Raw genomic sequence first — 20957 nt, 5'->3', positions numbered from 1 at the left:
CTGCGCTGAGCACTGCCTGTCTCAAATATTCTTTTATTACACCAGGAGGTCTCATTTAACATTCATGCCCGCGTTTTAAATTCCACCTTGCGACCTTCCCACGTCCATGGCACTCTGATCCGGGAACAAAAGCTCTGAAACGTTAGCTTTTAAGTGTACTGACTGTGTAAGCGCCGTTCCCGTGGCCCAGTTAATAATTCCTTAAAATGCCCCCCAGAGCCACATTTGGGGGGACTCCGGACCAGCACAGTTAATCAGTAAAACACAGGGCAGTCTGGCGGTCAGGGACTTTTCACAGGGCTGAGGAGGGCGGCGGAATCATTAAATGCAGGATCATGAACATGCAAATCGTGGCAGCAATAGGGTCCAGCCGACTCTGCACCGCCCTCGCGGAAGCCCGGTGGGGGCGGGGCTTCGCCGCGCTCCGCCCCCGACGGGCGGGCCCCGCGCTGCCGCCCACGCTCGCTCCCGTCTTCGGACTCGAGTCCCGGCCCGCGCGGGAGCGCCATGAGCGCGCGCCCGGGCCAGTGACCCTCTCGGGGATGGACTGCGGCTCGGTCGCGGGCGAGAGACCGAAGCACTCGCTGAGCCGCCGGCGGCTCCTGCTCTTCCTGCCCTCGGGTCGCGGCGGAAGCCTGGGCGGCCGCGGAACTCCCACGCGCCGCTGCGTTTCCCCGCTGCCGTGCGGGCTGGGGTCGCTGCGGCCCCGCGGGGCCTGCGGGGGCGCGTCACGTGCGGCCCCGCTGCTCCTCCTCCTGCTCGTGCCCTCCCGGCGGCTGGTCGCCGCCGCCCCGCGCAGGCCCCTGGCCGATTGGGGGCGCTCGCGTCCTGGCCCCGCCGTCCCCGCGGCCGGGCACGGCGGCGCGTGGAGGTGCGCGCTGGGCCGCGCGGGCGCGGGCGGCGCCCTCCACCTGGGCCGCGGCGTGGCGGCCGCGCTGGCTTCCTGCAGGAGAGGTGAGTGCCGGGCCGGGGAGTGCCCTGGGGGAAGGCCCGGCGGCGCGCAGGGTGGGTCAGCCCAGGTCCCGGCCGCCTCGCGCTCGCGGGCGAAGGTCTGGCCCGCCCTCGAGGTCGCAGTCAGCGAGCTGGGCCCAGCGCCCGGGAGTCCTGGGCAACAAACGAACAGCGGCCCCGGAAGCGCGCTGCGCGTCCACCGGGAGGGTCCCGCGCCCGGCGCCTGGGATGAGCTGCTGTTCCCAGCTCGCACCTGGAGGCGCCGGGGGAGAGCTGGGCCGTGTGCAGGGCGCGTGCGCGCGTGGGGGCGAACCTCGGGGAGGGCGGGGGGGATTGACAGCTCGAAGCTTCATTCACCGAGCTCTTGCGTCTGTCCTGTGCCTGGCACTTTTTTTTTTTAAGACGTTTGGGATTTAGCAATCAAAAATCTTTCCCCTCTGGAGCTTCATTCCAGCAGAGGAGATGCCATAAACGTGTGTGTACCTAACCCTAACCCTAGACTTTTTGCATAAACCTGGATTCTAATTGGATAAGTGCTATAGGAAAACAATAGCGGGGAAAGAGTTGGGAAGTGGGGTGGGTCTCCAGTTTTGAATTTAAGCAGTGATCAATCACAGTCGGCTTCATTGAGGAGGTAGAATTTTATTGAACACTTGAAGGAGGTGAAGGAGGAGATCGCTGCACTACTGAGAATAGGAAAGTAAACAGGCTGGAATTTGCTGAAAACAAATTGCTGATAAAAAATATAGAAAGAGTAATCAACAAACTTGGTACACATATCACTTGGGATAATCTATACATTACCTATTAATGGCCATCAAGAACCGCACCTTTTTCATATTTTTTTCAATAGCAATGTCCGATAAACATTTGGCTGCATCTCAAATTTAAGAATAGCCTTGGCTGAGGGAAAAGCAAGGGAGTTTGTGCGCAAAGGGTGGGGAGAAGTACTGAACTCTTAGCGTCCTGCAGTGATTAGGAGCAGTATGGGTAGGTTTGGTCTTTATTTCTGTATTTGTCTTTTGGTTGCTCTTATTTTGATAAACGGGTAACTTCCGACTGGTCTCCTCTCATAATTTGAGACTGTGGGCAAGAGAGTTTCTTTGTCATAGGCTTGCTAACATTGTCCCAGCAAAGTGGTACTGTTGTTATGGTGTCAAAGCTCTCATTCGTCAAGAGTCTTAAAAATAAGGGTAAATGCATCAAAGCAGGGAAACAGAGCAGAGACGGGGTTTAGGAACCATGTTTGCCCACTAGCCATCTGTTAATGAGCAGTTTGGTTGGTTTTTTTGTTTTTTTTTTTTTTTTCTGTCCAGTGATTGGCTTGCCAGCCACTCCCCCCAGCTTCTTAGCAGGTCCGCTTAAAGACATGTTGAGTAGGAAATTCATACCTGGCTAACCTTGGGCTTCTTTTGTAATTGTGGGGTTTTAATAACCTTTTGATATGCTAAACATCTCCTGAAAGGAGAATTACCTATTAACACTTTAATGCAGCTGATTCACTTGCTTCTTGGTTATCTGTGGGCTTTCAGAGCACTGTGTCCTCAGGTGCTGACCTTTGACAGAAAGCAAGATGGCATTCCCTTCTCTCAGCAGGGCTGAGTGCCAGTGGAGAGGTGGCCAGCCCTTTTCTCCACTTTTCAAAAGGCAATGTTTCTTTCAAAAAAGCTTGCTGTGTCTGGTCCAGTCATTTTTTGGAAAAGAAAAAAACATAAAGGTCTGCAATGTCCATATCAGCTTTAGCTTCTGCTTATAAAATAGTGGCATGGTTATTTGCTTTATGGGTGTGGGTGTGGTAGGAGGTTATGTTTTAAATTGCATGAATTATTTTGTTATTAGAGACAAGGAATTTGGGACCAGAATAACCCTGTCACTCTTCACAAGCCATTCTAGACGTCCTGTGTTCAAGATCCCTGACCCATGGGACAGCCCAACAGAGTTTAAGGTGGGTGAGGTGGCCTTAGAGGGCCCCTTGAGAAGTGTTTCATCCATTTATTTACTTGCCACTGTCCCTGGAGGGCAGATCTTGGTCTCTTATCAGGGCCAATTCCAGTCTCAGGGCTGATGGAGATACATGATAAGAAAAGAGGTACCAAATTTAAGTGTGCTTATTTATGAAAAGGGAAGAAATGAGGTGAAGAGGAGAAAGGAGTCAATCCCAGAGTTTCTAAACAGCCTCATAATCCAGTTCTTAGAAGCCATTGCAGTTCAGTTACAAAATGTTAAATATCTCCCTCCGTTTGCAGTTTGCCAGGCCCTCCTCAGAGCGTCTGCTAGATGCACAAGATAAAAAATGAGTCAGACTGGGTATTCTTGGGCAGCTTGACTCATAGATGGTGCACTGTGGCAGTAAACTCGGTGCTGTCCCAGAGCCACGTGTACAGACTGAGAACACCAGGAGCAGTAAGGCTGCTCCCGTATCTGGGTGGAGGAAGCAGAGAGAATCATAAAGTGAAACGTAATGCAGGCCTGGAACATAACATATGCTTAATAAACTGCCCAGTTAAAAGAGAAGCGTGTGAAAGGATGCTAACAGTGTAACAGGTAGGAGAGGAAAGCACGGCAAGCTTAAGGCCTGGAGCAGCGTAGGTGCCAAGCTGAAAGGAGAGCGTGGCTGTAATGGGAAGGAGGGCTCGCGCTCCAGGGCAAGCACCTTGGGCTCAGAACAGCTCGGCTTTGAATGAAAGGGTCGATTTTTACCATCAACACAGGCATCAGTGCCTTTTCTATTCTGTCTCAGCAAGCAGTGCTGATACAAATTCATTACATCTCATGCTCATTTTGGAGCCCACCTCAGACTGGCACCAGTCCATGGCATAGTTAGAAGAGGAAAGACACATAAGTAGCTGTTTATTAAATTTAAATTAAATAAGATTCTTTATTTAGATTGTCCACTCTTTTTCTCCCCTTTTTTGGTGTCAAGATTTTTTTCAGTATGATGGTAATAAGAAGCTATTATGTTGAAATGTTTTTGGTTTTGTTTTAGTTTTGGTTTTGGTTTTGGTTTTGGTTTTGTACTAGGATTGAACCCAGGGGCACTCTACCACTGAGCACCCCAACCCTTTATACATATATTTTTTTTTTATTTAAACTTAGGATCCTCCTGCCTCAGCCTCCCAAGTCACTGCTGGTATTGTAGACATGCACCTCTGAACCCAGCTAAATGTCCTTTCTCGACAGAATTTTAAAACTGTTTTAATAGTTCATGAAATCTAGAAACCAAGAAGCCATTTCAGTACTGTGTAACCTCCCTCAGATAAAAAGGGCTTAGATCTGCTGTTAAATGTATCACAGTTCATCAAAAAGATAGCATGAAGAATGTTGGAGCTCGTCTCTCTAAGGACAGGCTTTTGCAAAAATACCACAAGAAAACTACAGAAAAATATTCTCTATGAATATAGATAGAAAAATTCTCAACAAAATACTATCAGACAACATATTAAAAAATATTATGTACCATGATCGAGTGGGTATCTCAGGGATGTTAGATCCATTTAACATCTTAAAGTCAATTCATGTTATATTACCTCATTAATAGAATAAAAGTCAGAACCCACGGGATCATTTAACAGAGAAAGAACATTTGTAATATTTAACGCGCTTTCATGATTTTCTTAAATTTTATTTTTAAAAACCAAAACCTCAATAAAATACGAATAGAACCTGATAAAAAGCATCTACAAAAAGTCCGCCACTAATGTCGTATTTAATGGAAAAAGCCTGTATACTTCTAAGATCAGGAACAAGGAAAGGGAACCTGCTTTGCTCTTCTATTTAACATCCTACTGGAACTTCTGGCAGGGCAGCTAGGCAGGAAAATGAAATAGAAGGCATCCGGGTTGGAACGGAGAAGTAAAGTGGTCACTGTTCTCAGACGACATAGATCTGTGTGGAGAAAGCCTTAAGGAATCCATTAAACTATTAGAATTAATAAACCAGGTCAGCAGGATTGCAAGGTCAGTGTGCACAATAGTTGTGTATTTATGTACCAGCAATAAACTGTCTGAAAATGAGAGTGAGAATGATTCCATGTACAATAACATAAAACAAAATAAAATACTTAGAAATGAATTTGACAACATTCATAAAACACTCAGAAAACTAAAAAGCATTATCGAAGAAATTAAAGGCCTAAATAAATGGGAGACTTACCATGTTTATTGATCTGAATTCTTAATATTGTTGAGGTAGCAGTACTTCCTAAATTGGTCTATAGATTTAACACAGTCCCTCTCAAAATCTCAGTTGGCTTTTTTGCAGAAATTGACAAGCTTAGCCTAAAATTCACATGGAAATGCAAGGAATAATAGCCAATCTATCTCAAAGAAGAGCCATGTCCAAAATCCACTCAATCTGGATTATATGAAGAATCTTACAGCTCAGTGATAATAAGACAAATGACCTCATTAAAAATAGCCAAAGTACTTAAGTTGACATGTCTCTAAAGAAGATGTACAGATGGCCTATAGGCACACAGACATCAACATCATTAGCCATCAGGGAATAAAAGTCAAAACCGCAAAGAGAAGCCACTTATACCCACTAGGATGATGACAGTTTTAAAAACATCATACCAAGGGTCAACCAGCATTGGAGAGAGTAGAAGCCTCCTCCGCCCCTGGAGAAAAGGTGAGGCAGTGCAGTGCTTTGGAAAACACCGCAGTCTCTCGGACTCACGGAGCCCTCATATGATCCAGCACTGCACTCCCAGAGTTGAAAACACAGCGGCCATGGAACTCTTCATTATAGCCAAGAAGGGGAGACCACCCATGTCCTTCAGCTAATGAGCAGATGAACAGTATTTGGTACAGCCCTAAAATGGAATATAAGGAAAGTCCTGGTGCCTTCTACAGCCTGGATGGCACCAAGGGAACAAAGCCATTCCAAACGTCCCATGGGCAGGGAAGGGCTGAAGGGTCAAGCAGGTGTTCTAAAGGTGAACGTGGACGAGCAACTCTATAAATAAAAGCAATTGAATTTTACATTTTAAATGGGTGGATTCTATGGTATATGGATTCTGTCTCCTTAAAGCTTATGGAAAACCAGATAGTCAGGGTGTCGGTGTGGTTCAGTGGTAGTCCCACCTGGCACACCAGAGGCCCAGGTCTCCACCCTCTGCACAGCAAACAGAAACACAGCAGCGGCTCTGGGGTGAGCCTTGTTAGATTGAGGATGCTGAGCTGCTTTTGTTTACTGTTACCCCAAAGCCTGGCTCCTTTTTCTCCCTCAGAATTGTGAACCAGTCACCACCAAGCATTGATGGAGCAGTAAGAGACGTTTACTCCTGGCCCAGAATGGAGGTGACAGATATCAGAACTCCCCTTCCCACACCCTGGTGTGTGTGGCTGTGGGGCGGGAGAAATCTCTCTCCCCCTGTCTCTGCCCTCTTCTCTATGTGGGCATATATATCCATATGTCTGTATATAATATATATAAAGAGAAACAGGGGAGAGACATGCTAATCAAGGGGAGGGGTGTTCGTGGGTTTTCTGGGAATGGGTGTGGGTCTTCCAGGTATTCAGGCACCACTTTTTGCTTATTTTCTGGCTCTTTCCTGTTGTTATTGTCATGGCATTTGTCTGCTGTCATGGCACTGGGGGTGTCATTTAGCATGCAGTTGGGATTATAGTGACATTAGAAGTTGACTGAGGGACACTAGCAGCCATCTCTATCTAGCCAGTTTCAGCCAGCCACCTGAAGAGAGACTTCTGTCCTTCAGTTATCCTGACCTCAAAAATAAGCAAGATTGTAATGGGTTGGAAATTCAGCAGGGTCACCAGGCCTGCAGCTTAGGGGGAGGCCACATTGTTCTGACCCTGCTCTCCTTTCCATTCCAGAGCTGAGCCTGTCTGCCGGGTGCCTGCAGCTGGAGCACAGGAGGACAGAGTTCACCTCCTCTGGGATTAGGAAGCTCTACTTTGACACCCATGCCTTGGTGTGCCTGCTGGAAGAAAATGGTAATCCCCTTACCCCCACTGAGTGCCCTAGAAGACCACAGTGAACAGTGACCTCTGTGTTCCATTTACTTTCACACGTTTCTCTTCAACTCAAGGCTACAGGTGACCTTTCTATCAGTCTCTTTTTAGGTCATTGTTCTTTTGTTTTGTTTTGTTTGGGTTTTAGTTTTTTTGTTGTTGAAGGACATTTTGCTTCATCAATACAATGGAGACTTCCTCCACATTTTCCCTTTGTCTAGGTGAAGTGCATTTTTATAACATCACCATGAAAGTATAGTGTTATAGATAAGACTTAGATACAAGTTAGCAAAGCTCAAGAGTGATTTCTGACAGTGGGACTGTAGCACAGCAGTGACAGTCTCACCACTGTGCATCCTGTGTGCCTATTAAAGTTTTGTAAAATGGAAATGTTGCTGAGCAGCAATCATTGATTATTTTAACTTACTGATCTTTTTTCTTTTCAATATTCAAATTAGCAATTTCACGTATTGCCCTGGCATAGATGGCATTCATTGAAGGTGCCCCTAGAATATGGGGAAACATTCTCACACATGATTATATTCAGACAAATATACCAATTGCGATTCTCTATTCTGTGGCACACATCTTCTCAAAACCAGAATTCCAAATTCACATGGATTATGCTTTGAAAATAAACATATCTGTGTTTTTACTTCATTGGGTAAAGTTCCACATGTTCCCATTTGAGAAGCTTCTGTCTGTAATGTGCTTCACATGCCTAAGTCAGAGTGGTAGGATGAGTTGTTCAGTGCCTGTGGTGGTGTCCAAAGTACAGGGTTCAAGCCCCCCCCCTCTGCCAGCTTCTACTGACATAGCTGTAATGAAATGAAACTTCTTCGTTTTCATTTGCTCCTCTGTAGCATGAGCCTAATAAGAATTCCAAAGAACCTTTTGTGCACTTAAATGAAATAACGTCCATGAATGCAATTTGGTAAAACCATTAAGTGCTATATAACATGTTTCACAACTTTTTTTGTCAAACTTAAAATAATAGGCCTACCAAAACTTCTTTCAGCTCAGACTTTAAAAGGAAAGTGGAAATGAGAAGTGTGTGTTTATCTTTCAAGGGGAAATATTTCTACTTATCTTGACTTCAAACCTTGACCCATGGATATTTTCATCTTTAAAGATCAGTGTTGTGAGGCCCCTACCCTGGGGCCTGTGGAAGGGGCTTTTCCGTGGATGTGGAGGGGCTTCAGATGACTGGCAAGGGTGGAGCCCAGGGAGGCTCTTAAATGAACACTCTGTGCTCTCTTTCTCCAGAACCTATCCCCTGATTAGCAGAACTTCCTAGAAGTCTGGCATCTGACTGTCCCGAATGTGTCCTATTCTCTAATTCTTGCAATTGCACCACCTAACTCAATAGTTTTAAAGCTTAACTTCCGCTTTTTCATATCCCTTTCTTCTCCCACGGGTGGTTATTAACTGTTTGGCTTTGGTTTTGTTTTATCGTCTGTGTAAGTTCTATGTCTCTTTTTCTTCCTTTTTAAATAAATTTATTTTTAACTGATACATAAAAAGTACACATTAATGGGATGTCTATCTTTTTCTTTTCCTCATAACTGTTAAGTCCTAATTATGTTTAACCAAGAACTCTTAGTAAAGTTTTAAAGGTTGCAAAATAACATGATCATTTTCTAAATATTAGGAAGGCAGAAAAGAAAACCAAAAAGCCTCAGAGCCCAGTATCCCAGAGCTAGACAATGAACATTTTGGTGGGGACCCTTCTGGGTGTTTCTTCAAGATGTGCTTGACACACGTTTTGAAAAATAAAAGACTTTTGAATAAATTGTTAGATCTTTGGAGATCCTTTCTTCTCCTTTCAGAATCGTTGTTAATTATAGTCCCATGTTTAATCTTATCCAAACAGATTATTTTATTATTTAAACAAACAGAATGTGTATTATTTAGAGTGTACTGATTCTTCTGAAGCATTTAATAGAAGGAATTTGCTCTTCAGGCCCTCAAGTTTTAAATATTTTGTTAAATTTTCTACATGAAATATGAGTTACAGACAACAGTTATTTAAAACATTAACAATGCCAAGTTTCGGATCTCTATAATTTGATTCACCATCATTTGTTGAGTGTTAAAAAATATCTTTTATCCAACTTGGTCCTCCCAGACTATTGACTGAAGGAAAATGTTGAGGGGAAAAAAAATCAAAGAACTGATTTTATCATTTAGCATTAAATAAGTTAATGTTGCTGAAAGCTCAGTCCTTGGCTTCAATCCAGTAAGGAAGACATGGTTTTGAGAAAATGGGAAAAGAAGGTTTCTTGCTTTGCTACCAAAGGAGAAACATAGGGACTCCTGTCCCAAAGGCTGTGATTCTGCGCAGCCATAGGAACAGGGTGCTTTTATAGAAGTGATTCAGAGAAAATTAGATTAGGGAAGGTAGATCAGGAAGTAGATATGGTGGAGGGGGAGGTCAGGAAGAAGTTTAGGGAAAAGACAGACTGGGAAAAAGAGAAAACATGTAAGCTTCAAAGCCACCAGGGATATAGTCAAAGCATCACGTGAACCCCAGTTACATTAACAGCTAGATTACTATTTGTGCAGTCAGTAATTTGATATGTGGTAGATAAACTGTCCACCATAGAAAATTTAGACAATTTAGAGAAATATAAAGAAGAAAATAAAATTTCCATGAATCTTCGTTAAATGATCAAAACAGTCTGGGGATGTAGCTCAGTGGTGAGGTGCGTGCCTGGCATCCTGAAGCTGGGAGTCCTGTGCCTGGCACCACCCCAGACAACAACTTGTACAAACAGTCCTGCATCTGTAATTTGGAGTCAGCCTTTTATCACTTGGCAGACCCGTCTGAAGACATGAGTTTTGGCGGCGGGAGGGGCGTTGGAGATCATAATGACCTGGGCACCTGACTGGGTGTGGGACACTCTGGGATGTTTCTTACCCATCAGGGTGACAGGCACATCCCAGCTGTGGCTCTCAGCTCCGCCCTCCTGCCCACTGCTTCCCTTTTGTTTCTGGGTTCAGAAGGGAACATTCACGTGGGCCATGGGTTGTCTTATCCTGACAGCTGCGTTCTTCCGAGTGTGATCGTATTCATGTGTGTGCTTGCTTAGGTTTTACTACTCAACAAGCAGAAATCATTGTCTCTGCACTGGCCAAGATCATGGAGACCAATATGAACATCGTCTACAAAGACATGGTCACCAAGGTACAGCAGGTTAGTGTGGTCCTGGTGGGTGAGCAAACTGGAAATCTGAAAGTGGGATGTTATTTGTAATAAGTATTCATGAAACTTTTCAGATAATAGTTGGTTGAAAAATATATAGTAATTTTAACCATAGGAGGCAAAAGAGAATAGAGCATAAAATTAGACTCTTCATGCTTAAAAGTTCACTATGCTCAAAAGCTGTCTGTCCTGGTCAGGGTACTTCAATAAATGGAGATGTGGCCAGAGTCGTGTCCTTGGCCCACAGACTTGTGATTCACATGGTGATGATCTGTTGCATGGTTTGTTCTCCCCGTTTTCTCACCTTGAATAGTGGTGACCTTACTGAGCCCCCTCCAGTCCATATCTGTCTAGTTCCTTGTGGCGATGACAGCAGGTACAGTCAGCAGGAGGTGGACTGCTGGGCTCACTGGATTGTATGTGTCATTTCTCTCTTTCTAGGAGATCACTCTTCAGCAAATAATGTCTAAGATTGCTAATGTGAAAAAGGATATGATCATTTTGGAGAAGAGTGAATTTTCAGCTCTCAGAGCAGAAAATGAGGTAAAAACTATAGATCCACTCATAAAATATGTTACATTAAGATACTGAGCTGGGCACGGTGGCATACTCCTGTAATCCCACCAGCTCAGGAGGCTGAGGCAGGAGGATCGTGAGTTCAAAGCCAGCCTCAGCAACAGTAAGGTGCTAAGCAACTCTGTGAGACCCTGTCTCTAAATAAAAATACAAAATAGGGCTGGGGATATGGCTCTGTGGTTGAGTGCCCCTGAGTTCAATCCTCAATACCAAAAAAAAAAAAAAGACACCGAGATAAAACACACACACAGATGGGCAGTGCACAAGTGTGTACCATCACGAACTTCCAAGTATGCACCCTGAGGAGATGCGGGGGCAGAGTGTCACCCATCTCAGGGTATTTTCAATCCTATTTAAAGCCCATAAGGGAAGGCTATTTATTGCCTGTTGATTTTAACCTCATAAGAAACCTTATCCTTAAAAGGTAGTCTGAACTCTCAGAGTCATCCTCAAAATCAGCTATTGAGGGCAGAATTAGTTGGAAAAAAATTTTTTTGAAGGAAATATTAAAGAAAGCAAAGTTACTGCAAGCAAATGTTAAAACACTTGTGTAGCCAAGTGCAGTGGTACACACCTGTAATCCCAGCAGCTCAGGAAGTTGAGGCAGGAGGATTGATTGCAAGGTCAGAGCCAGCATCAGCAACTTAGCAAGACCCTGTCTCAAGATAAAAAGGGCTAGGGATGTGGCTCAATGGATAAGCGCCCTGGGTTCAGTCCCTGGTACCAAAAAAAAAAAAAAAAAAAGCAGTTATGTCACTAATTTTACACAACCTTCAAGATGAATTAAAACTAATTTCAAGGTCTGCACAGGCATAGAGTATGACACATTTGAGCTCTGAATATTGTCAAGTTTGTGCTAAATGAGGGAAAAAGTTTAAGAACTTGTGCATAAATACATGTTGTAGTATTTGTAGATTATTAAGTTTTATGTTTTTCCTACAACTTTCTAAACATTCTTGTTACTCTTTACAACTTTCTAAACACATCCTTGTTTCTTTTTAATGTGTTTTTAGAAAATAGAACTTGAACTACGTCAATTAAAGCAACAAGTAATGGTAAGATTCTCTTTCCTATATGCTGACTTTTTTAAATTTTATAAGCATAATGTCAGAAATAATTATATACTTTGAAAAACTTAATTCTTGGTGAAATATTTATGTAATACGCTTCGAAAGTTCACACTGCAAGACTTAACACAGCCAATGAATAAGTTGCCAGTGTCTAACCAAATTCATTAACAAAATTGCCTTCTAGGAGGAGTTAAATCATTTTAAATCAAAAATGTTTGTGAAGTAACCAAATGGACCCTTAGATTTCTCTTAAAAGTGACTTTCTTTAGAAAATCACATGTGATTTTTAAATGGTTACCAGGCCAGCTGTGTTTGGTTTAGTTTGTTTTTTTAAGGAAGAAAGAGTATTGATTTTAAAAAAGAAAAGATTTTGATGAGTTTCAAAAAAGAAGGCTTTACTTAAACCAGAGCTTAATGTTTCATCCTGGCTTTCCATAGTTATCTGGGGAGCTGCTTTATTCCTGAATTCCACAGGGGATTATATAGGACATCTGGAGGTCAAAGGCACCTGTGGTCCCCTGCCACCCAGGAGTTTGAGGGCAGCCTGGGCAACACAGAAAGCAGTAATGACCCACTCTGGGCTGGCATGCCTCTCGGAGGGGACTCTACATGCGGCTGGAAGCCTGAAGACAGGGCCAGCCTGGCTCCTCCACAGTCCCCTGACACTGTTAGCCCTGGCCCCACCTCCGGCCGTGCCCTTCCCTGGCTGGCTCCCTTGGGCAGGTGTCCTGGGCTCAGGTCCTCGGGAGCTGTGAATTTCTGACTGTGGATTTCTCTTTGTTTTTGCCTTTCTATTAGGATGAAATGATCAAAGTCCGGACAGATACCAAATTAGACTTCAATCTGGAAAAAAGCAGAGTAAAAGAATTGGTATGTTCTTCTATTAAAAATAAATTATGAGGGGCTGGGGTTGTGGCTCAGTGGTAGAGAGCTTGCCCAGCATGACGAGGCACTGGGTTCCATCCTCAGCACCACATAAATGTAAAATAAAGAAATTGTGTCCACCTAAAGTTTAAGAATAAATATTTTTAAAATAAATAAATAACACGTTCATTTCTTTTCAGGATGGAGTGCTTAGTAAGTTTGCATACGTGTCACAAGTATTGTTAAAATATTTACCAATTTTTAGTGTTAGACAACACCTTTTCACTCTGTTTTGGAATAGGGCTTAAATTTGATGCTTCAAAATCGCTGGGCAGGGTAGCCCAAGCTTGTAATCCCAGTGGCTCAGGAGGCTGAGGCGGAAGGATCACAAGTTCAGAGCCAGTCTCAGCATCTTAGTAAGGCCCTGTCTCTAAATAATATATATTAAGACCTGGGGATGTGGCTCAGTGGAAGCACCCTGAGTTCAATTCCCAGTATAAAAAAAAAAAAAAAAAAGTAATGCTAATATTAAAATCTTGTTCAAATTGGGTTTAAACCTTTGTTTCAGAGATACTAGATAATGTGTTACATAGACATTAATAAGCAATTTAAACTCAATCTTGATCTAGTTAATACTGACTTAAATCTCTGCAGGCCCTCATTTTGAAAAAGTTGATTATTTCAGATGAGCAATATTAAATAATACTAAATTCTACACAAATTCTGGATTAAAACATATTTCTGGGGCTGAGGTTTTGGCTCAGCGGTAGAGCGCTCACCCAGCACGTTCGAGGCCCTGGGTTTGATCCTCAGCACCACATAAGAATAAATAAATTAAATAAAGGTATTGTGACCAGCTACAACTAAAAACATAAATACTTACAAAAAAATATATTTCTGTTTTGTCTTTGGGTGTGGTGCTGGGGTCGAACCCAGGCTAGGCAAGTGCTATACCATGGAGCTGCACCCCTGTATATTGTCTGTTAAATACAGAGAGAAGGTGTTATGTTCAAGAGGCGTGTGTTGGGTTTGGTTTTTAGCCTGTCTAGGCATTCACCTCTCTGCTCAGGCTTTCTCTAGATGCCATGTTAGTTAGGTACCTTTCTTTTTCTTGGCTTAATGACAAGTGGGCACGTGGGGCATTTTCCCAGCATGAACTAGTGTGGATGCACCTGCAGACACCGCCTGTGCAGACTCATTTTTCACAACTTCCCTTTAGTCAGTGTGTGCTGTAATGGTAAATGGAGCTAATACTGCAACTCGGATAAATGCATAATTGTATTTTGGAACTGCTACTGGACCTCAAGAGTTAAATTGAACTTCATTATACAAAACAATTTCATGCCCATGTTACTCATCTTCTAGTCTCAGGACACTTACCAGCCATGAGATGAAATCATCTAGTCTCCCTAAAACAGTAGTGACCGCAAGCACATGACTGCCACCTAGAAGAGACACTTCTGGTTACCTTTATTCTCCTGGGTCATGTTTTTAAGTCTGAATTCATTTGATTTAGAACAGCAATCAAGCTGGTAAAAAGCACATCTAGGAGATTAGAACATGGAAAGTGAAGGTTGATTAAAGCCATGAATCTGTGATTTACTCACCTAGCTGGGAAGCTGTTCCTGGTAATGCTGAACCTGCAGTAGCATGTTAGCTCATGTGTAGGTAAGATGCCTTGGTGGAGATGAGTCACTTGGCCTTCTAATTCCTTTAGTGAGGTTATTAAATTAGAAGTTAAATGAACTGTGGCAACATTTACAGCCAGTTTGAAAAGCAGTGTGGTATATAAATGTTTTGGGGCTCGGGGAGAGGGAACCCCACGTGAGTGTTATTTCTACCTTGTGGGATGTTCAGGCTTTCTTCTCTTCTGGTGCCCAAGTCAGGGCTGGTGCTTTAAGGTGTGCGGAAAATCCAGCTCCACCCTGCCCCCTGGTGGCAGCTTGACACCTAATGCCCTGGTCTGAAACCCTGGTATTTGGGGAACATTGTTCTTTGTTGGTCTTGCAACTAGTTTAGTTTGGGGTTGGGCATTGTTTATTTTTTGTCAGTTTCTTGTTTTGTTTTACTTCAAAGAAATGGTATTTTTATACTGTATTTCCTGATAGTTCTAGGAGGGACTGACTACCAGTTGCTTAGTTCAGGTGGTTCCTAAATATTTCCTTAGTTCAGAAATTTCCTAGATATTTCAAAGCATTAACTTTTTCCTTTATAATAATGTTAATTTCAGTCCTAAAAATCTTCATTTGGGCTGGGGATGTGGCTCAAGTGGTAGCGCGCTCGCCTGGCATGCGTGCGGCCCAGGTTCGATCCTCAGCACCACATACAAACAAAGATGTTGTATCTGCCGAAAACTAAACATTAAATGTTAAAAAAAAAAATTAAAAAAAAATTAAAATCTTCATTTAAACTACAATGTGTCATTTGCTTAATTAAATCCTAATGCCCACTACTGAGGAGATATGTCTGATTTTGATTTTAGTGTCAATAAAACTGTACTAAATCCTTTCACAGATATTAAAAGCCAGAGGCAGGGGCATTTTAATTAGGGTTGGAGCTCGTAGGTTCCTTTGTGACTGGGTGTGACCATGCCGGAGCAGGAGTATTGTTCTATTGAACCCACAGGCAGTAGCTTAGTGTTTCTCACATTTTTGTGTTGTGTTTTATAATCACAGTGCAGTGTCTGTGTCACAGAGAACATTCCTTGGAGCTATCTTTTCCCCAGCTTTCTGTTGTCCTGGTCTTTCTCTTCACCTCAGTGCTGACCTGTTTTCTTACAGCTGATGGGACAGCTCCTAACTTGAATTGGTTCTCTACCATTTTCAGCCTCTCAGAGCCAAAAAGCCTGTGGCTCAGCCTCCATCTAATCAGTCCCATGAAGTGCTACTGCACCAGTGGGATTTAGTGCAGGTTGTTACCTGGTACCACAGTAGAGAGGTGACCAGTGACAGAAGGAGATCCGAGGATCAGAGCAGGAAGTATGAATAAGAAAGCTGAGTAACAGAATCTGAGCAACAGGGAGCAGGCTGCTGTGTCCCCAGGGGGTTTCTGTTTTGGGGTGATCTAGGGAGGACTGAGACCAGAACCTTGAAGGCAGCAGAGGAGAGAGGGGGCCATCAGGGGGACCAGGGTCTGACCTGCATTATGTGTCTATTTCAGTACACATTGAACGAAAGGAAGCTGCTGGAATTGAGGACAGAAATCATGGAATTGGTAAGAAATGACACTTTGACTTTTCTTTGTAGTTTTATCCATCTTCATTTCATCCTGTTCATAGTTATTGTCATTTGTAATTATGTATTGTGGAAAGATATGCAGCTTTATGTCATGAGGTTTTTAAAAATTGAGGTAGAATATACATAATATAGGAGCTGGGGATTTGGCTCAAGTGGTGGAGTGCTTGCCTGTCATGCATGAGGCATCCTCAGCTCCACATAAAAGTGAAATGAAGATATTGTGTCTACCTAGAACTAAAAACTGAATATTAAAAGAAAGAATATACATAATATTAAAAATACCATCTTGAACCAGGCACAGTGGCGCACGCCTGTAATTCCAACAGTTCGGGAGGCTGAGGCAGGAGAATCAAGATCAAAGCCAGTCTCAGCAACAGCAAGGTACTAATAAGCAACTTAGCGAGGCTGTATCTCTAAATAAAATACAAAATAGGGCTGGGGATGTGGCTCAGTGGTTAAGCACCCCTGGATTCCCTCTCTAGTACAAACAAACAAATAACTAACCATTTTTACGATTATGGTTCAGTGGTATTTATTTTGCAAAATTAAACTGTGTCCCTTAAACACTAACTCCACACCCCCTCGTCCTGCAGCTGCTGGCAACCACCAGTCTGTTTTCTTTCTTTAGAGTCTGACTATTCTAGGTAATTTCTTGTAAGTGGAATCATGCAGTACTTGCCTTTGGTTTCTGGCTTGTTTCACTTTAGCACAGTGTCCCCAGGGTTCACCCACGTTGTTGTACATGACAGAATTTCTTCCTTTTCAGAACTTGATTGTATTCCATTGCATGTTTATACCACATTTTACTTATTTACCTGTCAGTGGACACCTGAGTTGCTTCCCTTTTCTGCCATCGTTAATGCTACAACAAACATGGAAAGTAAATATCTCTTGAGCCCATTTTCAGTTCTTTTGGTGTGTACCCAGAAGTTGAGTATTTTACACTTAACAAAATACTTGATCTTAAGGAAAGTTTAAATCTGTGATTGACGAATAGTAAGGAATGGAGACCTTGTCTCATTTTTTAATTTACGGACTGCATTACTCCTTTTCCTCTCTCCTCTCTCAAAGGCTGGGATGTAGCTCAGTGGGAGAGCATGTGCTCAGCGTGGGCCTGGTTCAGGCCCCAGCGCTCACACGAGGGACCTGTGAAATCTATTAAGAGGCTTCCATGAGAGAATTCTGGGATGTTGCTCTGGAATACTTTTGAACACATTTAAGCATTCACTTCCTTGTTCGTTGCCTGAATTGGTAATGGTAGGAGACTGCTGGCCTGTCCTAGGATTTTCAGTGAAGCCTTGTCTTGGTTTCAGGCCTGAATGCAGTTACATAATGTCAACCTCTTTGAGGGTGAATGTACACCTGGTTTAACTGTGCTGATTTGGGGAAGGACACAAAGAGACTCTCGGTAGCTAAGCCTTGTATTAATGAAGCACTTGATGTTTGAACTACAGAAGAAAGCTGTAAATTACCAACGTGGACTAGAAATAACGTCAAGACAAGCAGGGTCACTTTTGGATTACCTAAGGAGTCAAAAGAATTTTTGTAGAGGAAGGGAACACAGTCATTGTATTGAGGGCAGACTGGCTTCGTAATGCTTCATCAGGCTCGGCAACCTCTAGTTCACGAAAGGTTTGCACACGGGTTATGGCTTTTGCTTCTCTAAATAGCCTGTGTGAAGGGCGGCCAAAGGTTGTAGGGGTCTGTTTTTGTTTTCCCAGTCAGAGGGAAACTGAGGCCTGGAGACCTAAGGCATAGCCCCTGGTCTCCCCTAGGCTGCCCGGGGGTTCCCCAGCGGGAAGGTGCTCTGGGATGGAGAGCAGGGGGCCAGGACCTGAAACCTTCTAATGCTCTGAAGCTCTTTGTTTTGAAAGCATGCCCAGCAGGATCGTGCCCTGACGCAGACAGATAGGAAGATAGAAACGGAGGTCGCTGGCCTCAAAACCATGCTTGAGTCGCACAAGCTCGACACCATCAAGTATCTAGCAGGTGAGTTTGGTGTCTGAGTGTTCAAACAACATGGCAAGGAAATATGTCAAACTTTATAGAAGTCAAATGTTGCATTTCATTGATTCTAGCACTTCTTTTCAGGAAAGCTTCTTGTAATTTTCAATAGATGAAGTATTATACTTTCATTGGTATTTTTTCTTTCTTACTATCCTTTCTTTACTCACTAGTAAAATAAAAATAATGGTGTACTTTACAATTGAACAAGTCATAAATTTAAAAAGGTAATATCATTGGATTGTAGCTATTGGGATTTTAGAGGAATTCAATACAGGAAATATTTTATGAATAAAAGAGAAGGTATTTGAGTTGTGATCTTTCTGCTTTGATTGATAATACTCCTTTTAAGGGGTCATTTTGCATTTGCAATTTTTGAGCCAAAAGAGGGAATGTAGATTCATGTATCAGAAACAAAAACATAAGCTGGGCAGTGCGCAGCAGCACCTTAACAAGGCCCCATCTCAAAATGAAAAATTTTAATAAAGGACTGAGGACATAGCGCAGTGGTAAAGTGCCCTGGGATTCAGTCCCCAGTACCTCTCTCCCACCCGGGGATGGGGAGGTGGCTCAGTGGTAGACCACCTAACCTAGCATGCATAAGGCCCTGGGTTCAGTCCCCAGCGCTACAGCCAATCAAACAATGCAGAAATTATTTCAAATCGGTTTTAAAAGCTTAGATTAATCAGATATTTTAAAGTTATAACAATATATATTAAATTATCTGTACCTGAATCATTCACATGTATATGTATTTGCATACACGTATGTGGATGTGCACACATATATGTATGCTTTGTGACCCAGAGTCTTTGTGATTCTAAACTTTCTTGAGAAGTTCTCGTGAATATTAAATATATTTGTACTTTGAAGATGATGGTCTCAAGATATGTAGTTAGTTTGTTTTTAACAGGCAGATGTTTCTTGGCCTATTAGTGAGCAGACAAGTCTCTGTGTTTTTCTGTGTTTGTTTTTGTTTTCCCCCATAGCGGAGAGGTAGTTGGATGTGTTTCCTTAATAAGCAGAGGTCCCTGCACTTCAGGTCACCTCTAGCTTATTTACAATCTTTTTTTTTTTTTTAAGGGTGAGAGAGAGAATTTTTTAATATTTATTTTTTAGTTTTTGGTGGACACAAAATCGTTATTTTATTTTATGTGGTGCTGAGAAACAAACCCAGCACCCCGCGCATGCCAGGCAAGCGTGCTACCACTTGAGCCACATCCCCAGCCCCTACTTACAATATCTGATGCAGTGTAACATGTTCCCTCTAGGAGCTGCAGTAGAACTAATAGTACTCAATTATGTTTTCTTACAGGGTCTGTATTTACATGCCTGACAGTAGCTCTGGGATTTTATCGCCTGTGGATGTAATAAAGGTGTCTATTTAAAGAGATTTCCATTGTTTTGCCTTAAGAATACCAGACTATTGTCTCTTTTTTTTTTTTTTCTTGTTTCAAATTTTAATTCTGATTTGACTTAATGCATACTATTTATTTTTACACAAAGTATGGGCACATGGCCAAAGTAAAGAAGTCAGGGACTCTGATCATCCTTTTGCCTTCTGCCTAGTTAACTTGATAACTGAGGGGCGTGGCCCACACCTGGATGACCTCACTTAGTGATCCGTGCACTTGGTCTGACCTGGGTGCAATACCGACAATAAATGTTTTTGTGATTCCCTACAATTTGAAATCTTCTTGTCACATAGAGGACTTGGGGTCTTCATTGAAAGGGGACTGTGGCTGTAAGTGCTGAAGAATCATTGACTCCAACCCTGAGCGCCCACTCCTCACCCACCCTCCCCTCAGCTCCCGGCCCCAGCGCTGCCTCTGCTGGGCTGGTTCTGGTTAATACAGCTGTACTTCTGCTCCTAAAGGATGCTTGCCGCCGACTCCGTTGTCTTAGTAAGTTACTATTATGTTATTTTTAATGTGCCTTCCAGCTAGAAAATCTTGCTGCCTGATGAAGCGTTGTAATTGTAATGGGAACTCTTGCTGCTTAGGATGCTAGATCCCCCTCGTGTCTTGAACTGTAATGATGCTCTGCTGAGGCACTGCCACCCAGAGGACCGCTCCTCCTTGGCCTGGTCAGCTGCAGTGTGCGCTTCAGCCTGGTCCCTCCTCATCTGCATCTTCCTTTTCTGCAGGGGAGCACTCAGCTCCCTCCTGCAGGTTGTCTAGACATCTGGCTGTCCTGTCGCTCTAAATGGTGAAGCCCACGCCTGTCCGAGTGCTGCCTGTGACCAGCTCAGCTGCACCTGCCCAGTGAGGACTGGCTTCTGTTGCTGAAGACATCCTCAGGCCTACCCTACCTCTATATTTGAAACAAATAAATCCTAGGTGCAACTGGGGTTATTTTAAAGAAGTACCTTTTGTGTCTTATTGAAACAACAGACTTGTGGGCAAGAATAAGCATTTTGGAGCCTAGTGTGGTACCTCACACCTGTAATCCCAGCGGCTCGCAGGAGGATCACGAGTTCAAAGCCAGCCTCTTCAAAGGTGAGGTGCTTAGCAACTCAGTGAGACCCTGTCTCTAAATAAAATACAAAATAGGGCTGGGGATGTGGCTCAGTGGCCGAGTGCCCCTGAGTTCAATCCCTGGTACCCCAAAAGAAAGCATTTTGGAAGCAGTGACATTGACAGGACCTTTTCTGTCTTTACACTCACACATGCTGCACACTATACAGTGCAGAAACCACAGGAGGATTTCTTGATCGGTTTGGCAGAATAAATTACCCAATGTCACTATTCCAACCACATTAGTAAAATTAAGTTACCTTTGTCCTTCAGATGTAATTTCTAAGCGTTAGGAAGTCTTTACTATTTTAGAAAACATTTGTAAACCAAACATTCTGAGCTTCAGACCATAGGATAATCAAGTACTATTCTATTAGTGGAAGCAGTTTCAAAGTGAAATATCCTAATTTACTCCTTTTCAAGTAGATCAAAAATTGTCTTAATGACTTAACAAAATATTTCATCAGTATATTCTTTCCCCTTTCTAAGAAGAGTCCCTGGGAAGAACAGTGCATTCAGCCGTTGCCTGACACCTTGAAGGCCCCATAGGTGCCCCCCCC

General features: G+C 43.2%; 1 protein-coding gene across 7 annotated transcripts; it reads left to right on the top strand.

Annotated features, from left to right (window-relative positions):
• The first annotated feature begins 442 nt into the window (after positions 1-442).
• Mcur1 (mitochondrial calcium uniporter regulator 1) lies at positions 443-20540 on the top strand. 7 transcript variants are annotated; one of them, XR_013091684.1, is made up of 10 exons: positions 444-954; positions 6789-6908; positions 10019-10122; positions 10573-10674; positions 11721-11762; positions 12576-12647; positions 15801-15854; positions 17752-17866; positions 19197-19785; positions 19884-20540. XR_013091684.1 is itself a non-coding variant. In XM_076859220.1 (9 exons), exons 1-9 carry the CDS (start codon positions 543-545, stop codon positions 19267-19269), a joined length of 1065 nt encoding a protein of 354 aa, XP_076715335.1. In that variant the 5' UTR covers positions 443-542; the 3' UTR covers positions 19270-20540. The 7 variants fall into 7 exon arrangements, 6 of the variants coding, with proteins under 6 accessions (XP_076715335.1, XP_076715339.1, XP_076715336.1 ...); XM_076859220.1 differs by lacking the exon at positions 17752-17866 and adding an exon at positions 16173-16258 and having other exon boundaries at positions 443-954; positions 19197-20540; XM_076859224.2 differs by lacking the exons at positions 19197-19785; positions 19884-20540 and adding an exon at positions 16173-16258 and having other exon boundaries at positions 443-954; positions 17736-17834.
• The last annotated feature ends 417 nt before the right edge of the window (positions 20541-20957 follow it).

Source organism: Callospermophilus lateralis, chromosome 6, assembly GCF_048772815.1.
Source record: "Callospermophilus lateralis isolate mCalLat2 chromosome 6, mCalLat2.hap1, whole genome shotgun sequence".
In the NCBI taxonomy this organism is placed as follows: domain Eukaryota; kingdom Metazoa; phylum Chordata; class Mammalia; order Rodentia; family Sciuridae; genus Callospermophilus; species Callospermophilus lateralis.
The sequence above is the reverse complement of the archived record's forward strand: the minus strand, read 5'-3'. Positions and strand labels throughout refer to the sequence as shown.

Bases quoted from the DNA above. Each gene is read 5' to 3' on its own strand.
- Mcur1 (XM_076859219.1), top strand. From the start codon at position 543: ATGGACTGCGGCTCGGTCGCGGGCGAGAGACCGAAGCACTCGCTGAGC. The intron at 11,763-12,575 runs GTAAGATTCTCT...CCTTTCTATTAG, and splicing joins AATTAAAGCAACAAGTAATG to GATGAAATGATCAAAGTCCG. The intron at 17,867-19,196 runs GTGAGTTTGGTG...GTTTTCTTACAG, and splicing joins CACCATCAAGTATCTAGCAG to GGTCTGTATTTACATGCCTG.